At 51.6% G+C, this 22,738-nt stretch overlaps 1 protein-coding gene across 1 annotated transcript in view; it reads right to left on the bottom strand.

Annotated features, from left to right (window-relative positions):
• Positions 1–22,738, bottom strand: part of il7r (interleukin 7 receptor) — a 48,822-nt gene that overhangs the window by 2,303 nt on the left and 23,781 nt on the right. Inside the window, 6 exon segments of the mRNA XM_067981393.1 lie at positions 8,769–8,844; positions 11,648–11,726; positions 14,380–14,560; positions 18,407–18,561; positions 21,564–21,612; positions 21,614–21,731. Coding sequence (XP_067837494.1) covers positions 8,769–8,844; positions 11,648–11,726; positions 14,380–14,560; positions 18,407–18,561; positions 21,564–21,612; positions 21,614–21,731 — 658 coding nt within the window.

The following is a 22,738-nucleotide window of genomic DNA, read 5'->3' as shown; positions in this document are numbered from 1 at the left end:
GAGCTGGCCGAGTCCTGAAGGACATAGCTGCCAGACTGGGCCTGCGGCAGGTATTGAGCGAACCAACACGAGGGAAAAACTTACTTGACCGCATCCTCACCAATCTACCTGTCGCAAATGCATCTGTCCATGACAGTATTGGTAGGAGTGACCACCGCACAGTCCTCGTGGGGATGAAGTCGCGTCTTCGCACTGAGGACACCATCCAACGTGTTGTGTGGCACTACCACCGTGCTAAATGGGATAGATTCAGGACAGATCTAGCAGCTCAAAACTGGGCATCCATGAGGCGCTGTGGGCCATCAGTAGCAGCAGAATTGTATTCCAGCACAATCTGTAACCTCATGGCCCGGCATATTCCTCACTCTACCATTACCAACTAGCCAGGGGATCAACCCTGGTTCAATGAGGAGTGTAGAAGAGCATGCCAGGAGCAGCACCAGGCGTACCTAAAAATGAGGTGCCAACCTGGTGAAGCTACAACTCAGGACTACTTGCATGCTGAACAGCGGAAGCAACATGCTATAGACAGAGCTAAGCAATTCCATAACCATCGGATCAGATCAAAGCTCTGCAGTCCTGCCACATCCAGTCGTGAATGGTGGTGGACAATTAAACAACTAACGGGAGGAGGAGGCTCTGCAAACATCCCCATCCTCAATGATGGCCGAGTCCAGCACGTGAGTGCAAAAGACAAGGCTGAAGCGTTTGCAACCATCTTCAGCCAGAAGTGCCGAGTGGATGATCCATCTCGGCCTCCTCCCGATATCCCCACCATCACAGAAGCCAGTCTTCTGCCAATTCAATTCACTCCACGTGATATCAAGAAACGGCTGAGTGCACTGGATACAGCAAAGGCTATGGGCCCCGACAACATCCCAGCTGTAGTGCTGAAGACTTGTGCTCCAGAACTAGCTGCGCCTCTCGCCAAGCTGTTCCAGTACAGCTACAACACTGGCATCTACCCGACAATGTGGAAAATTGCCCAGGTATGTCCTGTCCACAAAAAGCAGGACAAATCCAATCCGGCCAATTACCGCCCCATCAGTCTACTCTCAATCATCAGCAAAGTGATGGAAGGTGTCGTCGACAGTGCTATCAAGCGGCACTTACTCACCAATAACCTGCTCACCGATGCTCAGTTTGGGTTCCGCCAGGACCACTTGGCTCCAGACTTCATTACAGCCTTGGTCCAAACATGGACAAAAGAGCTGAATTCCAGAGGTGAGGTGAGAGTGACTGCCCTTGACATCAAGGCAGCATTTGACCAAGTGTGGCACCAAGGAGCCCTAGTAAAATTGAAGTCAATGGGAATCAGGGGGAAAGCTCTCCAGTGGCTGGAGTCATACCTAGCACAAAGGAAGATGGTAGTGGTTGTTGGAGGCCAATTATCTCAGCCCCAGGGCATTGCTGCAGGAGTTCCTCAGGGCAGTGTCCGAGGTCCAACCATCTTCAGCTGCTTCATCAATGACCTTCCCTCCATCATAAGGTCAGTAATGGGGATGTTCGCTGATGACTGCACAGTGTTCAGTTCCATTCGCAACTCCTCAGATAAAGAAGCAGTCCGAGCCCGCATGCAGCAAGACCTGGTCAACATCCAGGCTTGGGCTGATAAGTGGCAAGTAACATTCGCGCCAGACAAGTGCCAGGCAATGACCATCTCCAACAAGAGAGAGTCTAACCACCTCCCCTTGACATCCAACGGCATTACCATCGCCGAATCCCCCACCATTAACATCCTGGGGGTCACCATTGACCAGAAACTTAACTGGACCAGCCATATAAATACTGTGGCTACGAGAGCAGGTCAGAGGCTGGGTATTCTGCGGCGAGTGACTCACTTCCTGACTCCCCAAAGCCTTTCCACCATCTACAAGGCACAAGTCAGGAGTGTGATGGAATACTCTCCACTTGCCTGGATGAGTGCAGCTCCAACAACACTCAAGAAGCTTGACACCATCCAAGATAAAGCAACCCGCTTGATTGGCACCCCATCCACCACCCTAAACATTCACTCCCTTCACCACCGGCGCACTGTGGCTGCAGTGTGTACCATCCACAGGATGCACTGCAGCAACTCACCAAGGCTTCTTCGACAGCACCTCCCAAACCCGCGACCTCTGCCACCTAGAAGGACAAGAGCAGCAGGCACATGGGAACAACACCACCTGCACGTTCCCCTCCAAGTCACACACCATCGCGACTTGGAAATATATCGCCGTTCCTTCATTGTCACTGGGTCAAAATCCTGGAACTCCCTTCCTAACAGCACTGTGGGAGAACCGTCACCACACGGACTGCAGCAGTTCAAGAAGGCGGCTCACCACCACCTTCTCAAGGGCAATTAGGGATGGGCAATAAATGCTGGCCTCGCCAGCGACGCCCACATCCCACGAATCAAAAAACTCAGCACTTAAAGGGACCGGGTCACCGCACTCAGCACTTAAAGGGACCGGGACACTGCACTTGGCACTTAAAGGGACCGGGACATCGCATTCAGCACTTAAAGGGACCGGGCACCGCACTCAACACTTAAAGGGACCGGGACACTGCACGCAGCACTTAAAGGGACCGGGACACTGCACTCAGCACTTAATGCGATCAGGACACCGCATTCAGCACTTAAAGGGACCGGGACACTGCATTCAGCACTTAAAGGGACCGGGACACCGCACGCAGCACTTAAAGGGACCGGGACACCACACACAGCACTTAAAGGGACCGGGACACTGCACTCAGCACTTAAAGGGACCGGGACACCGCACTCAGCACTTAAAGGGATCGGAACACTGCACGCAGCACTTAAAGGGACCAACACTTAAAGAGATTAGGACACCGTACTCAACACTTACAGGGGCTGGGACACCACACTCATAGGATCATAGAAAGGTTACAGCATGGAAGGAGGCCATTCAGCCCATCGAGTCCGTGCCAGGTCTATGCAGAGCAATCCAGCTAGTCCCACTCCCCCGCCCTATCCCGTAGCCTTGCAAACTTTTTCCTTTCAAGTACTTATCCAGTTCCCTTTTGAAGGCCATGATTGAATCTGCCTCCACCACCCCCTCGGGCAGTGCATTCCAGATCCTAACCACTCGCTGGGTAAAAAAGTTTTTCCTCATGTCACCTTTGGTTCTTTTTTCAATCATCTTTAATCTGTGTCCTTTGGTTCTTGACACTTGAGAGAGAGAGCGGAGAGTGGGATCAGTGATAAAAGGAGGAGAGAGAGAGGAGAGAGAGAGAGAGCGGAGCACGGGATCAGTGATAAAAGGAGGAGAGAGAGAGGAGAGAGAGCGGAGCACGGGATCAGTGATAAAAGGAGGAGAGAGAGAGGAGAGAGAGAGAGCGGAGCACGGGATCAGTGATAAAAGGAGGAGAGAGAGAGGAGAGAGAGAGAGAGCGGAGCACGGGATCAGTGATAAAAGGAGGAGAGAGAGAGGAGAGAGAGAGAGAGAGCGGAGGGAGAGAGAAGGGGAGAGAGAGCGGAGAGAGAAGAGAGAGAAGAGAGAGGGGGAAAGAGAGCGGAGAGAGAGGGGGAGAGAGAGAGCGGAGAGAGAGGGGGAGAGAGAGAGGAAAGAGAGAGAGGGGGAGAGAGAGTGGAGAGAGGAGAGAGAGGGGGAGAGAGAGCGGAGAGAGAGGGGGAGAGAGAGAGGGGGAGAGAGGAGAGAGAGAGGGGGAGAGAGAGCGGAGAGAGGAGCGGGAGAGGGGGAGAGAGAGAGCGGAGAGAGAGGGGGAGAGAGTAAACGGAGCATTAGGAAGAGAGGTGAAAAAACACCTAAAGTCCATCAGCACAAGGGAAGGAGCTGATTGGTGAGTTTCTGGTGAGTATTTTTTTTAAGTCATTAGTTTATTTCGATTAAGTTTTGTTAATAATCTGATAAATCGAGGCATGGCAGGGCGGCTCGGTCCCCTTGAATGCACGTCTTGTGTCGTGTGGGATCTCCAGAACGCTTCCCGTGTCCTGGACAACCACATGTGCAGGAAGTGTCGTCAGCTGGAGGAGCTCGAGCTCCGGGTTTCGGACCTTGAGCAGCAGCTGGAGTCACTGCAGAGCATCCGCGAGGCTGAGAGTTTTGTGGACAGCACGTTTCAGGAGGTGGTCACCACACAGCTTAAGAGAGTGCAGGCAGAGAGGGACCGGGTGACCGCGAGACAGACAAGGAGGACCAGGCAGGTAGTGCAGGAGTCCCCTGAGGGCATCTCACTCTCTAACCAGTATTCAGTTCTGATGGGGGAGAGGGTTCCTCTGGGGAGTGCAGCCAGAGCCAAGACCATAGCACCATGGGTGGCTCAGTTGTACAGCGGGGCAGGAGAAAGGTCAGGAGAGCGATAGTGATCGGGGATTCTATAGTTAGGGGAGAGACGGGCGTTTCTGCGACCGCAGACGTGATTCCAGGATGGTATGTTGCCTCCCTGGTGCCAGGGTCAAGGATGTCACTGAGCAGCTGTAGAACATTCTGAGGGGGGAGGGTGAACAGCCGGAGGTCATGGTCCATATCGGTACCAATGACATAGGTAGAAAAAGGGATGCAGGCAGATTTTAAGGAGTTAGGAAAGAGATTAAGAAGCAGGACCTCACAGGTAGTAATCTCCGGATTACTCCCAGTGCCACGTGCTAGTGAGTATAGAAATAGGAGGATAGAGCAGATGAATGCGTGGCTGGAGAGATGGTGCAGGAGGGAGGGCTTTAGATTCCTGGGGCATTGGGACCAGTTCTGGGGGAGGTGGGACCTGTACAAGCCGGACGGGTTGCACCTCAACAGGGCCGGGACCAATATCCTTGCGGGGAGGTTTGCTGGTGCTGTTGGGGAGGATTTAAAATAGCTTGGCAGGGGGATGGGAACCTGAGTGTAGATTCAGATGGGAGAGAATCAGAACTGGAAATGGAAGGCAGAAAATTAGTAAGCAAGTTTAGAAGGCAGAGGAAACAAAGGTTAAAAAATAAACAACAAAGGAGTTTGGCAGTGTTTAATGGTATTTACCTCAATGCAAGGAGTATAGTGAATAAGGTAGATGAGCTGAGAGCACAGATAGACACGTGGCAGTATGGTATCTTAGCTATTACAGAAACATGACTTAAAGAGGAACATAGGAACATAGGAACAGGAGTAGGGCCTATTAGAGACCAAAAAGGTAAATTATGTGTGGAGGTGGAAGATGTGGGTTTGGTTCTTAATGAATACTTTGCATCTGTCTTCACAAAGGAGAGGGATGATGCAGGGATTGAAGTTAAGGAGGAGGAGTGTGAAATATTGGACGGGATAAACATAGTGAGAGAGGAAGTATTAAGGGGATTAGCATCTTTGGAAGTGGATAAATCACCAGGACCGGATGAAATGTATCCCAGGCTGTTAAAAGAAGCCAGGGAGGAAATAGCAGAGGCTTTAACAATCATTTCCCAAACTTTACTGGATACAGGCGTAGTGCCAGAGGATTGGAGGACTGCTAACATTGTACCATTGTTTAAAAAGGGAGTGAAGGATAGACCGAGTAATTACAGGCCAGTCAGCCTAATCTCGGTGGTGGGCAAATTACTGGAAATAATTTTGAGGGACAGTATTAATTGTCATTTAGAAAGGCATGGGTTAATCAAGGACAGTCAGCGTGGATTTATTAAGGGAAGGTCGTGTCTGACTAACTTGATTGAATATTTTGAGGAGGTAACAAGGAGGATCGATGAGGGTAATGCATTTGATGTAGTCTACATGGATTTTAGCAAGGCTTTTGACAAGGTCCCACACGGCAGAATGGTCAAAAAAGTAAAAGCCCATGGGATCCAAGGGAAAGTGGCAAATTGGATCCAAAATTGGCTCAGTGGCAGGAAGCAAAGGGTAATGGTCGACGGGTGTTTTTGCGACTGGAAGGCTGTTTCCAGTGGGGTTCCGCAGGGCTCAGTACGAGGTCCCTTGCTTTTTGTGGTATATATTAATGATTTGGACCTATATGTAAATGTTTCCCTAAGCAGAGGGGTCAATAACCAGGGGGCATAGATTTAAAGTAAAATCATCGAATATCATAGAAAGGTTACAGCATGGAAGGAGGCCATTTGGCCCATCGAGTCCAGGCTGGCTCTATGCAAGAGCAATCCAGCTAGTCCCACTCCCCCACCCTTTCCCCGTCGCCCTGCAAATTTCTTCCTTTCAAGTACTTATCCAGTTCTCTTTTGAAGGCCATGATTGAATCTGCCTCCACCACCCCCTCGGGCAGTGCATTCCAGATCCTAACCACTCGCTGTGTAAAAAAGTTTTTCCTCATCTCACCTTAGGTTCTTTTGCCAATCACCTTAAATCTGTGTCCTCTGGTTCTTGACCCTTCCACCAATGGGAACAGTTTCTCTCTATCTACTCTGTCTGGACCCTTCATGATTTTGAGTAATTGGTAGAAGGTTTAGTGGAGAGCTGAAGAGAATTTTTTTCACCCAGAGGGTGGTGGGGGTCTGGAACTCACTGCCTGAGAGGGTGGGAGAAGCAGAAACCCTCTACTCATTTAAAAAGTGCCTGGATGAGCACCTGAAGTGCTGTAACCTACAGGGCTACGGACCAAGTGCAGGAAAGTGGGATTAAGCCGGATAGCTCTTTTTCGGCCAGCACAGACACGATGGGCCGAATGGCCTCCTTCTGTGCCGTAATATTCTATGATTCTATAACATGTACTCAGCACTTAAAGAGAACGGGACACCGCGCTCAGCAATTAAAGGGACAGGGACACTGCGCTCAGCAATTAAAGGGACAGGGACACCGCGCTCAGCAATTAAAGGGACAGGGACACAGCACTCAGCAATTAAAGGGACAGGGACACAGCACTCAGCAATTAAAGGGACAGGGACACAGCACTCAGCAATTAAAGGGACAGGGACACAGCACTCAGCAATTAAAGGGACAGGGACACAGCACTCAGCAATTAAAGAGAACGGGACACCGCGCTCAGCACTTAAAGGGACAGGGAAACAGCACTCAGCAATTAAAGGGACAGGGACACAGCACTCAGCAATTAAAGGGACAGGGAAACAGCACTCAGCAATTAAAGGGACAGGGAAACAGCACTCAGCAATTAAAGAGAACGGGACACCGCGCTCAGCACTTAAAGGGACAGGGACACAGCACTCAGCAATTAAAGGGACAGGGACACAGCACTCAGCAATTAAGGGGACAGGGAAACTGCACTCAGCAATTAAAGGGACAGGGACACAGCACTCAGCAATTAAAGGGACAGGGACACAGCACTCAGCAATTAAAGGGACAGGGACACAGCACTCAGCAATTAAAGGGACAGGGACACAGCACTCAGCAATTAAAGGGACAGGGAAACAGCACTCAGCAATTAAAGGGACAAGGACACAGCACTCAGCAATTAAAGGGACAGGGACACAGCACTCAGCAATTAAAGGGACAGGGACACAGCACTCAGCAATTAAAGGGACAGGGAAACAGCACTCAGCAATTAAAGGGACAGGGACACCGCGCTCAGCAATTAAAGGGACAGGGACACAGCACTCAGCAATTAAAGGGACAGGGACACAGCACTCAGCAATTAAAGGGACAGGGACACAGCACTCAGCAATTAAAGGGACAGGGACACAGCACTCAGCAATTAAAGGGACAGGGACACAGCACTCAGCAATTAAAGGGACAGGGACACAGCACTCAGCAATTAAAGGGACAGGGAAACAGCACTCAGCAATTAAAGGGACAGGGACACAGCACTCAGCAATTAAAGGGACAGGGAAACAGCACTCAGCAATTAAAGGGACAGGGACACAGCACTCAGCAATTAAAGGGACAGGGACACAGCACTCAGCGATTAAAGGGACAGGGACACAGCATTCTGCACATCTGTCCCGCAACTCCATGTTTGAATCCCTCCGATCAGGTTTCCGTCCCTGCCTCTGCTCATCTGCTGCTGAAACCCTCATCAATGCCTTTGTTACCTCCAGACTCGACTATTCCAATGCTCTCCTGACCGGCCTCCCATCCTCCACCCTCCTTAAACTTGAGCTCATCCAAAACTCTGTGCCCGGATCCTAACTCGCACCAAATCCCGTTTTCCCATCACCCCCGGCTCCCGGTCCGGGAACGCCTCAATTTTAAAAGTCTCATCCTTGTTTTCAAATCCCTCCATGGCCCTCGCCCCTCCCTATCTCTGTAACCTCCTCCAGCCCCACAATCCTCCGAGATCTCTACGCTCCTCCAACTCTGGCCTCTTGCACATCCCCGATTTTAATCGCCCGAACATTGGCAGCCGTGCCTTCAGCTGCCTCGGCCCGAAGCTCTGGACTTCACTCCCAAAACCTCCCGAACTCTCTCTCCTCCTTTAAGACTCTCGTTAAATTCAACCACTTTGACCAAGATTTTGGTCACTTGTCCGAATATCTCCTGATGTGGCTCGGTGTCAAATTTTGTTTGATAATCGCTCCTGTGAAGCACCTTGGGACGTTTTACTACGTTAAAGCTGCTATATAAATGCACATTTTTGTTGTAGTACTAGTAGTAAAGGGATCAGGACACAGGACTGCAGAGTAAAGCTCCCTCCACACTGTCCCATCAAACACTCCCAGGGCAGGTACAGCACGGGTTAGATACAGAGTAAAGCTCCCTCCACACTGTCCCATCAAACACTCCCAGGGCAGGTACAGCACGGGTTAGATACAGAGTAAAGCTCCCTCTACACTGTCCCGTCAAACACTCCCAGGGCAGGTACAGGGTTAGATACAGAGTAAAGCTCCCTCTACACTGTCCCATCAAACACTCCCCACCCCGCCTGGAGACCCTCACCTTGTGTGGCTTAATGTACAGCTGCTCCAGTGCACTTTTTGGGTTGGGGATCTTGGGCCAAATGTGAGGCTTGATCCTGCAGAAAGAACAGTTTAATCAACACTATGTGCACAGTAAGAAGACAAGTGGGAACATCTGAGTGCTGTGTCACCCCCATCGTCCTGTATCCCCATCCCACCCCCATCCCCATCCCCCTGTATCCCCACCCCCATCACTGGGCCCCATGTATCCCCAACCCCATCATTGGGCCCCCTGTATCCCCACCCCCATCACTGGGCCCCATGTATCCCCAACCCCATCACTGGGCCCCCTGTATCCCCACCCCCATCACTGGGCCCCCTGTATCCCCACCCCCATCACTGGGCCCCATGTATCCCCACCCCCATCACTGGGCCCCCTGTATCCCCACCCCCATCACTGGGCCCCCTGTATCCCCACCCCCATCACTGGGCCCCCTGTATCCCCACCCCCATCACCGGCCTCCTGTATCCCCACCCCCATCACTGGGCCCCCTGTATCCCCACCCCCATCACTGGGCCCCCTGTATCCCCACCCCCATCACTGGGCCCCCTGTATCCCCACCCCCATCACTGGGCCCCCTGTATCCCCACCCCCATCACTGGGCCCCCTGTATCCCCACCCCCATCACCGGCCCCCTGTATCCCCAACCCCATCACCGGCCCCCTGTATCCCCATCCCCATCACCGGCCCACTGTATCCCCACCCCCATCACCGGCCCACTGTATCCCCACCCCCCCCATCTCCATAGGGATTGGATGATATAGCGATAGCTTAGCATTGGGATAGGTGGGTACAGGGATCGGGGGGTACAGGGATTGGGGAGTGCAGGGATTGGGGTACAGGGATTGGGGTTACAATGATCCGGGGTACGGGGAGCGGGGTTACAGGGATCGGGAGTACAGGGATCGGGGGGGGTTCAGGGATTGGGGGTACAGGGATCGGGGGTACAGGGATCGGGGGTACAGGGATTGGGGTTACAGGGATTGGGGAGTGCAGGGATTGGGGAGTGCAGGGATTGGGGTACAGGGATCGGGGGTACAGGGATTGGGGTTACAGAGATTGGGGTTACAATGATCCGGGTACAGGGATTGGGGTTACAGGGATTGGGGAGTGCAGGGATCGAGGTTACAGGGATCGGGGTTACAGGGATCGGGGTTGCAATGATCCGGGGTACAGGGATCGGGGGTACAGGAATTGGGCGTACAGGGATTGGGGTTACAGGGATTTGGGCTACTGGGATTGGAGGTACAAGGATAGGCTGTACAGGGATTGGGGGTACAGGGATCAGGGGTACAGGGATCGGGGGTACAGGGATCAGGGGTACAGGGATCAGGGGTACAGGGATTGGGGGTACAGGGATTGGGGGTACAGGGATCGGGGGTACAGGGATCGGGGGTACAGGGATCGGGGGTACAGGGATTGGGGGTACAGGGATTGGGGGTACAGGGATCGGGGGTACAGGGATCGGGGGTACAGGGATTGGAGGTACAGGGATTGGGGGTACAGGGATTGGGGGTACAGGGATCAGGGGTACAGGGATCGGGGGTACAGGGATCAGGGGTACAGGGATCGGGGGTACAGGGATCAGGGGTACAGGGATCGGGGGTACAGGGATTGGAGGTACAGGGATTGGGGGTACAGGGATCGGGGGTACAGGGATCAGGGGTACAGGGATCAGGGGTACAGGGATCGGGGGTACAGGGATTGGGGGTACAGGGATTGGGGGTACAGGGAATGGGGGTACAGGGATCAGGGGTACAGGGATTGGGGGTACAGGGATTGGGGGTACAGGGAATGGGGGGTACAGGCATCGGGGGTACCGGGATTGGGGGTACAGGGATCGGGGGTACAAGGATAGGCTGTACAGGGATTTAAGCTCTGGCAACGCCTCGATTTTGAAGTTCCCATCATTGTGTTCAAATCCCTCCATGGCCTCACCTCTACTTATCTTTGTAACCTCCTCCAGCCCAACAACCCCCCCACTGAATTCCCTGATTTTCTGACACTGTTCCTGTGCATCTCCCCCTCCCTATGCCCCACAAAGGGAGGGCTGGAGATTCACGAGGCTAGAGCCAAAGAAACATAGTTGGTGAGATGGTTACAGAGTTTGTGTGGTGTATGAGGGCGATGGCTTCAGTCTATCGAATTTTCACCTGGAGCAATGGGGAATGGTTTCAGTAGCTACAGACAATAGAAATATTAAACAAGGTGGGCCATTTACAAACAGGTTGGCGTCATGTGAAATCATAGAGAAAATGCGAAATAGTTCTGGGACCCAGAATAGGGAGCTCTCCAAACCGGGTGGACATTGTGTCAGGAATAACTGAGGCGCAATTGGTGGGAAATTGTAAGTATTTGGCCAGTCCCACCGTTTACTGAGTCCATGAAGGGGAGAGTGTGGATGGGCTTTGGGAGGAGATTAAATGGGGGTGGGTCGAGTCTATGATTGGGGAGAGTGTACAGGGGCTGTGGGAGGAGATTAAATGGGGAGGGAGGTAGAGTCTATGATTGGGGAGAGTGTACAGGGGCTGTGGGAGGAGCACTTGAAATGCCATAGCATACAAGGCTACGGACCAAATGCTGGAATATGGGATTAGAGTAGACAGGGCTGATGGCCGGCGTGGACACGATGGGCCGAAGGGCCTCTATCCGTGCTGTATAACTCTATGACTCTATGACTCTATTAAATGGGGTGGGTCGAGTCTATAATTGGGGAGAGTGTCGATGGGCTGTGGGAGGAGATTAAATGGGGGTGGGGTGAGTCTATGATTGGGGAGAGTGTACAGGGGCTGTGGGAGGACTGGTTATTTTCTCACATGTTATACGATGTAATTCTGTGCTCTTTAAGTGGGACTGACCTGTTCTCCCAGAACAACACACTCAGTCCAGTGAGGAAGAGGAAAAGCAGAATCAGGAAGGAGATCGTCACCTTAACACCTGGAACCAAAGGCCAAAAAATGACCAAGCATCAGAATGGTGAGGTTACAGTGTTCCCATGTAGTTTTCATTGGTTCATGAAGCTCACACTGCATGTTTCAGTGTCCCACACTTACATTATGTGTGGGGTTAATATTTAGTCTGTTTGTCCCCTGCCATGTCTCCATGTTCACTGCACAGTCCATACAATGTACACAGAAATTGTTTTTTTTTTGTTATTCGTTCATGAGATGTGGGCGTCGCTGGCGAGGCCGGCATTTATTGCCCATCCCTAATTGCCCTTGAGAAGGTGGTGGTGAGCCGCCTTCTTGAACCGCTGCAGTCCGTGTGGTGATGGTTCTCCCACAGTGCTGTTAGGAAGGGAGTTCCAGGATTTTGACCCAGCGACGATGAAGGAACGGCGATATATTTCCAAGTCGGGATGGTGTGTGACTTGGAGGGGAACGTGCAGCTGGTGTTGTTCCCATGTGCCTGCTGCTCTTGCCCTTCTAGATGGTAGAGGTCGTGGGTTTGGGAGGTGCTGTCGAAGAAGCCTTGGCGAGTTGCTTATGTTACAACACAGAATCAGGCCATTCGGTCCCCACCAGTCCCTCTCCGTGTTTACCCTCCACACAGCAAATAATTCTAATCACATTTCCCCTCCCTGTCCCCATATCCCTTCAACCTCTGTTCCTTCACCCACCCCTCCAATCTGACCCTGAATGTTGCCGCAGTTTCTGCCTCAATCACTAACCCCGGAAGTGAATCCCACGGCCTCCTAGCTCTCTGTGAAGAAGTTTCTCCTGCCCTCTGTTTGAAATCTCTTCCATTTAACCCTGTATCGATGGCCCCTCGTTCTAGACCCTGATCTTCTGGGAACACTCTGATTCTATCTACCCTGTCCCATTGATCCATCGCTGTAAACACTTCTATCATCGCCCCGTAATCTGTGTTATTCTAATGAACAAAGCCCCGATTTTTCAAGTCTCCGTCTCGATTTGTATTTCCACACACCAGGCAGCCTCCGAGTGAATCTGTCTCGTACCCTCTCTGAAGCCTCGATATCCTTCCTATAGTGTGGAGCCCAATACTGCGCACAGTACTCCAACTCAGGTCATTTCAAGGTTTTATATTAGCCCATCATTACCTCTTGGCTTTTATATTCTGTGCCTCTTGTGATAAAACCTAGAATTCCTCTCGCTTTTTTTCTCACCGAGGTGCTGCCTTTAATGTCCATTGACCCTGCCCCCAAATCCCTCCGCTCTCCCCCAGCCCGAGCCGATTACCATTCACAGGATCATTACTCTTATTATTTTACCAAAATGTATCGCCTCACACTGACATTGAATTCCCATCTGTCACTTTTTAGCCCATTCCCCACCACATCAATATCACTTTATAGTTTCCTTTGGTCTTCTGAAGAATGATCTATAACTCTTACTTTAATTCCATTTGCAAATTCCAACACACTCTCTCTCGGTCAATATCCAAACCATTGATATGTGCAGTGAACAGAAGGAGCCCCAGAACTGAACCCTGTGGGACACCACTATCCACTTCTAAACCATTCGGAGAAACTGCCCACAGCTCCTCCTCTCCGTTTCCTCCCTTCGAACCAATTTTTAATCCGGTTTGCATGATTCCATAACCCTTAACCTTTAGTAACCACCTGTGTGATCCCTTATCAAAGACTTTCCCAAAGTCCATGTACACTCCATCCACTCCATTTCCTATCCACCATGTCTGTTACCGCCTCAGAAATTGTCCGCGTATACCTCACGGTGAGTGTCTGAATACCCCACAGTGATTGTGAATACCCCTTCCGTGTGCCTCCCACAGTATGCATGTACACCTGTGTGTATACCCCATAGATAGTGTGTATACATATATATAGATACCCTATACTGTTTGTATACCTCTGTACCATGGGCCACAGTGTGCTTGTCTGTATCTTTTTATTATTTGTTCATGGGATGTGGGCATCGCTGGCGAGGCCGGCATTTATTGCCCATCCCTAATTGCCCTTGAGAAGGTGGTGGTGAGCCGCCTTCTTGAACCGCTGCAGTCCGTGTGGTGACGGTTCTCCCACAGTGCTGTTAGGAAGGGAGTTCCAGGATTTTGACCCAGCGACGATGAAGGAACGGCGATATATTTCCACAGTGTGTGTATATATGCATGGGAGTGTGTGTGTGGGTGTAAGTGTGTACCCACATTGTATGTGTAGCCCACAGTATATGTATATGTGTTTGTGGGTATACGTGTGTACCTCATAGTGTGTGCATGTGTGTACCACAATATGTGTATATGTGCATGTAGGTGTATGTGTGTACCTCACATTCTATGTATACCCCCAAGTATGTGTATATGTGTGTGTGGGTATCTGTGTGTACCTCATAAGCGTGTGCATGTGTTATCACAATGTGTGTGTGTGTGTGTGTATATGTGTGTGTGAGTGTATTTACGCATCTCACATTATATGTATACCCCAGTGTGTACATGCATGTCTGTGTAGGTGTGTATCCCACATTGTAAGTGTGCATCTCACAGTGTGTGCCACATTGTATGTATATGTGTGTGTGGGTGTATGTGTGTACCACGGTGTTTGTGTACACATTATGCCCCTATGGTTATGTACCCCACAGGTGTGAATCAAGCCCTCGCTGGGTTCGTTTACCTGCAGTGAATGAATATTCAGTCGGTGGGGTTTCGAAATACACAGTCTGACTCCAGTCACTCCACATCCCCTTGAAATAATTCTGATCAGGAGCTGATCGGATCCGAATCGTGTACTGGGACTTGGCAATTAGATTCTTCATCAACAATCTCAGTGAGCAGGCAGTTACATTCAGGTGCTCCTGGTGCAGAAAGGAGAGAAGTGAAAAGAGTGTGAACAGCCTGCAATGATCACAAGTTACAGAGTATGGGTCGCCTGTAGTGATCACAATCCCATAGTGCACAGTTACAGAGTGTGGGTCGTCTGTAGTGATCACAATCCCATAGTGCACAGTTACAGAGTGTGAGACACCTGTAGTGATCACAATCCCATGGTGTACAGTTACAGAGTGTGAGACACCTGTAGTGATCACAATCCCATAGTGTACAGTTACAGAGTGTGAGACACCTGTAGTGATCACAATCCCATAGTGCACAGTTACAGAGTGTGGGTCCCTGTAGTGATCACAATCCCACAGTGTACAGTTACAGAGTGTGGGTCCCTGTAGTGATCACAATCCCACAGTGCACAGTTACAGAGTATGGGTCGCCTGTAGTGATCACAATCCCACAGTGCACAGTTACAGAGTATGGGTCGCCTGTAGTGATCACAATCCCATAGTGCAGTTACAGAGTGTGGGTCCCTGTAGTGATCACAATCCCACAGTGTACAGTTACAGAGTGTGGGTCCCTGTAGTGATCACAATCCCACAGTGCACAGTTACAGAGTGTGGGTCCCTGTAGTGATCACAATCCCATAGTGCACAGTTACAGAGTGTGGGTCCCTGTAGTGATCACAATCCCACAGTGCACAGTTACAGAGTGTGGGTCGTCTGTAGTGATCACAATCCCACAGTGTACAGTTACAGAGTGTGGGTCCCTGTAGTGATCACAATCCCACAGTGCACAGTTACAGAGTATGGGTCGCCTGTAGTGATCACAATCCCACAGTGCACAGTTACAGAGTATGGGTCGCCTGTAGTGATCACAATCCCACAGTGCACAGTTACAGAGTGTGGGTCCCTGTAGTGATCACAATCCCACAGTGTACAGTTACAGAGTATGGGTCCCTGTAGTGATCACAATCCCACAGTGTACAGTTACAGAGTGTGGGTCGCCTGTAGTGATCACAATCCCACAGTGCACAGTTACAGAGTGTGGGTCGCCTGTAGTGATCACAATCCCATAGTGTACAGTCACAGAGTGTGAGACACCTGTAGTGATCACAATCCCATAGTGCACAGTTACAGAGTGTGGGTCCCTGTAGTGATCACAATCCCATAGTGCACAGTTACAGAGTGTGGGTCATCTGTAGTGATCACAATCCCATAGTGCACAGTTACAGAGTGTGAGACACCTGTAGTGATCACAATCCCACAGTGTACAGTTACAGAGTGTGGGTCATCTGTAGTGATCACAATCCCATAGTGCACAGTTACAGAGTGTGGGTCGCCTGTAGTGATCACAATCCCACAGTGTACAGTTACAGAGTGTGGGTCCCTGTAGTGATCACAATCCCACAGTGCACAGTTACAGAGTGTGGGTCCCTGTAGTGATCACAATCCCATAGTGTACAGTTACAGAGTGTGAGACACCTGTAGTGATCACAATCCCATAGTGCACAGTTACAGAGTGTGGGTCCCTGTAGTGATCACAATCCCACAGTGCACAGTTACAGAGTATGGGTCGCCTGTAGTGATCACAATCCCACAGTGCACAGTTACAGAGTATGGGTCGCCTGTAGTGATCACAATCCCACAGTGCACAGTTACAGAGTATGGGTCGCCTGTAGTGATCACAATCCCACAGTGCACAGTTACAGAGTGTGGGTCCCTGTAGTGATCACAATCCCACAGTGTACAGTTACAGAGTGTGGGTCCCTGTAGTGATCACAATCCCATAGTGCACAGTTACAGAGTGTGGGTCCCTGTAGTGATCACAATCCCATAGTGCACAGTTACAGAGTGTGGGTCCCTGTAGTGATCACAATCCCACAGTGCACAGTTACAGAGTGTGGGTCCCTGTAGTGATCACAATCCCACAGTGCACAGTTACAGAGTGTGGGTCCCTGTAGTGATCACAATCCCACAGTGTACAGTTACAGAGTGTGGGTCGTCTGTAGTGATCACAATCCCACAGTGCACAGTTACAGAGTGTGGGTCGCCTGTAGTGATCACAATCCCATAGTGTACAGTTACAGAGTGTGAGACACCTGTAGTGATCACAATCCCATAGTGCACAGTTACAGAGTGTGGGTCCCTGTAGTGATCACAATCCCATAGTGCACAGTTACAGAGTGTGGGTCATCTGTAGTGATCACAATCCCATAGTGCACAGTTACAGAGTGTGAGACACCTGTAGTGATCACAATCCCACAGTGTACAGTTACAGAGTGTGGGTCGTCTGTAGTGATCACAATCCCATAGTGCACAGTTACAGAGTGTGGGTCGCCTGTAGTGATCACAATCCCACAGTGCACAATTACAGAGTGTGAGACACCTGTAGTGATCACAATCCCATAGTGCACAGTTACAGAGTGTGGGTCCCTGTAGTGATCACAATCCCACAGTGCACAGTTACAGAGTGTGGGTCCCTGTAGTGATCACAATCCCATAGTGTACAGTTACAGAGTGTGAGACACCTGTAGTGATCACAATCCCATAGTGCACAGTTACAGAGTGTGGGTCCCTGTAGTGATCACAATCCCACAGTGCACAGTTACAGAGTGTGGGTCCCTGTAGTGATCACAATCCCATAGTGTACAGTTACAGAGTGTGAGACACCTGTAGTGATCACAATCCCATAGTGCACAGTTACAGAGTGTGGGTCATCTGTAGTGATCACAATCCCACAGTGTACAGTTACAGAGTGTGGGTCGTCTGTAGTGATCACAATCCCACAGTGCACAGTTACAGAGTGTGGGTCGCCTGTAGTGATCACAATCCCACAGTGCACAGTTGCAGAGTGTGGGTCGTCTGTAGTGATCACAATCCCATAGTGTACAGTTACAGAGTGTGGGTCCCTGTAGTGATCACAATCCCACAGTGTACAGTTAAAGAGTATGGGTCGCCTGTAGTGATCACAATCCCATAGTGCACAGTTACAGAGTGTGGGTCGTCTGTAGTGATCACAATCCCATAGTGTACAGTTACAGAGTGTGAGACACCTGTAGTGATCACAATCCCACAGTGTACAGTTACAGAGTGTGGGTCCCTGTAGTGATCACAATCCCACAGTGTACAGTTACAGAGTGTGGGTCGCCTGTAGTGATCACAATCCCACAGTGCACAGTTACAGAGTGTGGGTCGCCTGTAGTGATCACAATCCCATAGTGTACAGTTACAGAGTGTGAGACACCTGTAGTGATCACAATCCCATAGTGTACAGTTACAGAGTGTGGGTCCCTGTAGTGATCACAATCCCATAGTGTACAGTTACAGAGTGTGGGTCCCTGTAGTGATCACAATCCCATAGTGCACAGTTACAGAGTGTGGGTCATCTGTAGTGATCACAATCCCACAGTGTACAGTTACAGAGTGTGGGTCGCCTGTAGTGATCACAATCCCACAGTGCACAGTTACAGAGTGTGGGTCGCCTGTAGTGATCACAATCCCATAGTGTACAGTTACAGAGTGTGAGACACCTGTAGTGATCACAATCCCATAGTGTACAGTTACAGAGTGTGGGTCCCTGTAGTGATCACAATCCCATAGTGTACAGTTACAGAGTGTGGGTCCCTGTAGTGATCACAATCCCATAGTGTACAGTTACAGAGTGTGGGTCCCTGTAGTGATCACAATCCCATAGTGCACAGTTACAGTGTGTGGATCGTCTGTAGTGATCACAAGTCCCACTGTGCACAGTTACAGTGTGTGGATCGTCTGTAGTGATCACAAGTCCCAGAGTGCACAGTTACAGCAGCCTATAGTGATCACAATTCACCTGCAGGATACAGTGGAATGGTACGAGACAAGAGTGGACCTGGTTACCTCTGAGACTGTGTCTGCGCTTCTGTACGCCACTTGGTGAAGCAGAGTGTTAGTGAGCTCCGTGTACCGGATTCTGGGCGTCTCCCATGTGATTTTAAACTCCTTGGCTTCCATCAGTTTTGTGACGGTCACGTTGAAAGCAATCCCAGGCTTCACTGCAAGGAAAGATCGGCCATTATTATCACCATGTCCTTGGACAGAGCACAGGCAAAGCCACTCCCCGACTATAAATGAGGGGGAGAGAGGCTCCTGTTCACACAGTGGGCCTGACCTGAATGCCAGAGGGGTAGGCGGAGAGTGCGATGCCAGCTTAATCAGAGCAGGACACGGGCTGATCTCCCATCCTGCCTCTCCCTCCCCCTTAGGGACAATAATCACACAGCCCTTGTGCAGGGCGTCATCGTGAGCAACATGGCAAACTACAACTGTTCTTGAGACATGGTAAGGAGAACATCCCCTGGACCACCTTCTGATGGTGAATCCCCCCCTCCTCCGACGGTGAATCCCCCCCTCCTCCGATGGTGAATCTCCCCCTCCTCCGATGGTGAATCTCCCCCTCCTCCGACGGTGAATCTCCCCCTCCTCCGACGGTGAATCTCCCCCTCCTCCGGCGGTGAATCTCCCCCTCCTCCGACGGTGAATCTCCCCCTCCTCCGACGGTGAATCTCCCCCTCCTCCGACGGTGAATCTCCCCCTCCTCCGACGGTGAATCTCCCCCCTCCTCCGACGGTGAATCCCCCCCCTCCTCCGATGGTGAATCTCCCCCACCTCCGACGGTGAATCCCCCCCTCCTCCGACGGTGAATCTCCCCCCTCCTCCGATGGTGAATCTCCCCCTCCTCCGATGGTGAATCTCCCCCTCCTCCGACGGTGAATCCCCCCCTCCTCCGACGGTGAATCCCCCCCTCCTCCGATGGTGAATCCCCCCCTCCTCCGATGGTGAATCCCCCCCTCCTCCGATGGTGAATCTCCCCCTCCTCCGACGGTGAATCCCCCCCTCCTCCGATGGTGAATCCCCCCCTCCGTAATGGTGAACGGTTGTTTTTCGGACTGGAGGGAGGTGTACAGTGGTGTTCCCCAGGGGTCGGTGCTGGGACCACTGCTTTTCTTGATATATATTAATGACTTGGACTTGGGTGTACAGGGCACAATTTCAAAATTTGCAGATGGCATAAAACTTGGAAGTGTGAACAGTGAGGAGGATAGTGATAGACTTCCAGAGGATATAGACAGGCTGGTGGAATGGGCGGACACGTGGCAGGTGAAATTTAACGCAGAAAAATGCGAAGTGATACATTTCGGTAGGAAGAATGAGGAGAGGCAATATAAACTAGAGGGCACAACTCTAAAAGGGGTACAGGAACAGAGGGATCTGGGGGTATATGTGCACAAATCACTGAAGGTGGCAGGGCAGGTTGAGAAAGTGGTTAAAAAAACATACGGGATCCTGGGCTTTATAAATAGAGGCATAGAGTACAAAAGCAAGGAAGTTATGTTGAACCTTTATAAAACACTGGTTCGACCACAACTGGAGTATTGTGTCCAGTTCTGGGCACCGCACTTTAGGAAAGATGTGAAGGCCTTAGAGAGGGTGCAGAAGAGATTTACTAGAATGATTCCAGGGATGAGGGACTTTAGTTACGTGGATAGACTGGAGAAGCTGGGGTTGTTCTTGGAACAGAGATGGTTGCGAGGGGATTTGATCGAGGTATTCAAAATCATGAAGGGTCCAGACAGAGTAGATAGAGAGAAACTGTTCCCATTGGTGGAAGGGTCAAGAACCAGAGGACACAGATTTAAGGTGATTGGCAAAAGAACCAAAGGTGACATGAGGAAAAACTTTTTTACCCAGCGAGTGGTTAGGATCTGGAATGCTCTGCCCGAGGGGGTGGTGGAGGCAGATTCAATCATGGCCTTCAAAAGGGAACTGGATAAGTACTTGAAAGGAAAAAATTTGCAGGGCTACGGGGAAAGGGTGTGGGAGTGGGACTAGCTGGATTGCTGTTGGATCGAGCCAGCACAGACTCGATGGGCCGAACGGCCTCCTTCCGTGCTGTAACCTTTCTATGATTCTCTGATTGTGACTCTCCCCTTCCTCCCCTCCCCTCACCCAACCACCCTCCCCAACCTCTCCCCAACGCCTCCCCACTCCATCTCCCACTCCAACCCCTCCCCCACCCCCACCCCCACCACTCCCTCTCCTGACCTCCCTGCCCACCCCCTCCCCTCCCCATCCCTTCCCTCCCTCCCCTCCCCATCCTCCCCTCCCCATCCCTCCCCTCCCCCTCCCTGCCCACCCCATCCCTCCCCTCCCCCTCCCTGCCCACCCCCTCCCCTCCCCCTCCCACCCCTCCCCCTCCCTCCCCATCCCCTCCCCTCTCCATCCCTCCCTCCCCCACCCGCTCCCTCCCCTCCCCTCCCCACCCCTACCCTCTCCATTCCTCCCTCCCCTCTCCATTCCTCCCTCCCCATCTCTCCACACTCCTCCCCCTCCCCTCCCCTGCCTCTCCGCATCCCATCCCCTCCCCTCCTCCACTCGACCTCACTCCCCACCGTCATCTGCCCCTCCACCCAATCCCCATACCCCTCCCTCTCCAACCTCCCCTCCCCCTCTGCCCCTACCCCCTCCCCTTCCCCATCCCATCCCCTCCTCCACTCGACCTCACTCCCCACCGTCATCTGCCCCTCCACCAAATCCCCATACCCCTCCTCTCCAACTTCCCCTCCCCCTCTGCCCCCTACCCCCTCCCCTTCCCCACCCCATTCCCCCATCCCCTACCCATCCTCTCCCCTCCCCCTCCCGACCTCACTCCTGACCTCCATCCCCACCCTAATCTCCCATTCCACCCCCTCCCCCGCCTCCACCCCACTTCCTCCCCATACTCACCCGGCCATCCCTCCCCACCCTCTTCCCCTCCCTCTCCAACCTCCCCATCCCCCTCTGCCCCTACCCTCCCAATCCCTCCCCATCCCCTCCGCTCCCCCAACCCTTCCCGTCACATCTCCCTCTCCACCCCCTCCCCATCCCCTTTCTCCTCAGTCCCCGATCCCCTACCCCGCTCCCCGTTCCCCCTCAGCCCCCGCTCCCCCTCCCCTCAGTCCCCGCTCCCCTCCCCCTCAGCTCCCCCTCCCCCTCAGTCCCTGCTCTGAGATCTCACCCATGTGAATGAGTTTCTTGTTCAGGATACAGGGCTCTGAATCCCCCCCGCTCTCCTCTGCTCACCCGGACACAACATTTCGATAACGTGGCAAATTTGTACGCTGGAACACTGCAGTTCGACTTCTCCCTCAGGTTCATGATACATCTCCTGGTCACCATGTCATCACTGGAAGTAAACACACAGAGTCCTTGGTGGATGGAGTGGAGAGTTGGGACGGTCTCACAGTATCTGCCCACAGAACACCACTGAAAGACCCACTGGTACCAGTGAAGGGGAACAAATTAATGGCATGGGAGATAAATTAACGGCAGAGGAAAAAATACTCACCAAGAAGTCAAAGCCTTCACTTTTAAGATCTTTAAATGGTCAAGCCAGCTGAAGCTCTGCCCTCAGACTCCATCCCACCAGGCTACCATCGACACATCCTAACAAAGTCCCCACCTGCTTCAGAAAGAAACTTCCAACAACCAACCCCTCAGGGAATGGACCTGGCCCAAGGTTCAGTGGGTCAAGTTTCAGGGGGGTCAAGGTTCAGGGGCCCAAGGTTCAGGGGGTCCAAGGTTCAGGGGGTCCAAGGTTCAGGGGGTCCAAGGTTCAGGGGGCCCAAGGTTCAGGGGGCCCAAGGTTCAGGGGGCCCAAGGTTCAGGGGGTCCAAGGTTCAGGGGGCCAAGGTTCAGGGGGATCTAACAAAGGTTCTGTATAAATTGAACATTAACTCCCTGCTTTTGTATGCTGTGCCTCCAGAAATGAACCCAGTACCATGTTTGCACTCTTTATGGCCTTATCAACTTCTGCTACTTTTAGTGATTTATGTATCTGTATTCCCAGATCTCTGCTCCTCTACCCCATTTAGTTTCTTATCATCTAAGGAATAAATGACTTCCTTATTCCTCCTACCGAAAAGAACCACTTCTAAGGCCTTAGAGAGGGTGCAGAAGAGATTTACTAGACTGATTCCAGGGATGAGGGACTTTAGTTACGTGGATAGACTGGAGAAGCTGGGGTTGTTCTCCTTGGAACAGAGAAGGTTGCGAGGAGATTTGATCGAGGTGTTCAAAATCATGAACAGTTTTGATAGAGTAAATAAGGAGAAACTGTTTCCAGTGGCAGGAGGGTCGGTAACCAGAGGACACAGATTTAAGGTGATCGGCAAAAGAACCAGAGGGGAGATG

This window comes from Heptranchias perlo, unplaced genomic scaffold, assembly GCF_035084215.1.
Source record: "Heptranchias perlo isolate sHepPer1 unplaced genomic scaffold, sHepPer1.hap1 HAP1_SCAFFOLD_716, whole genome shotgun sequence".
Lineage (NCBI taxonomy): Eukaryota > Metazoa > Chordata > Chondrichthyes > Hexanchiformes > Hexanchidae > Heptranchias > Heptranchias perlo.
Note: the sequence above shows the minus strand (reverse complement) of the source record. Positions and strands in the feature narration are given on the sequence as shown.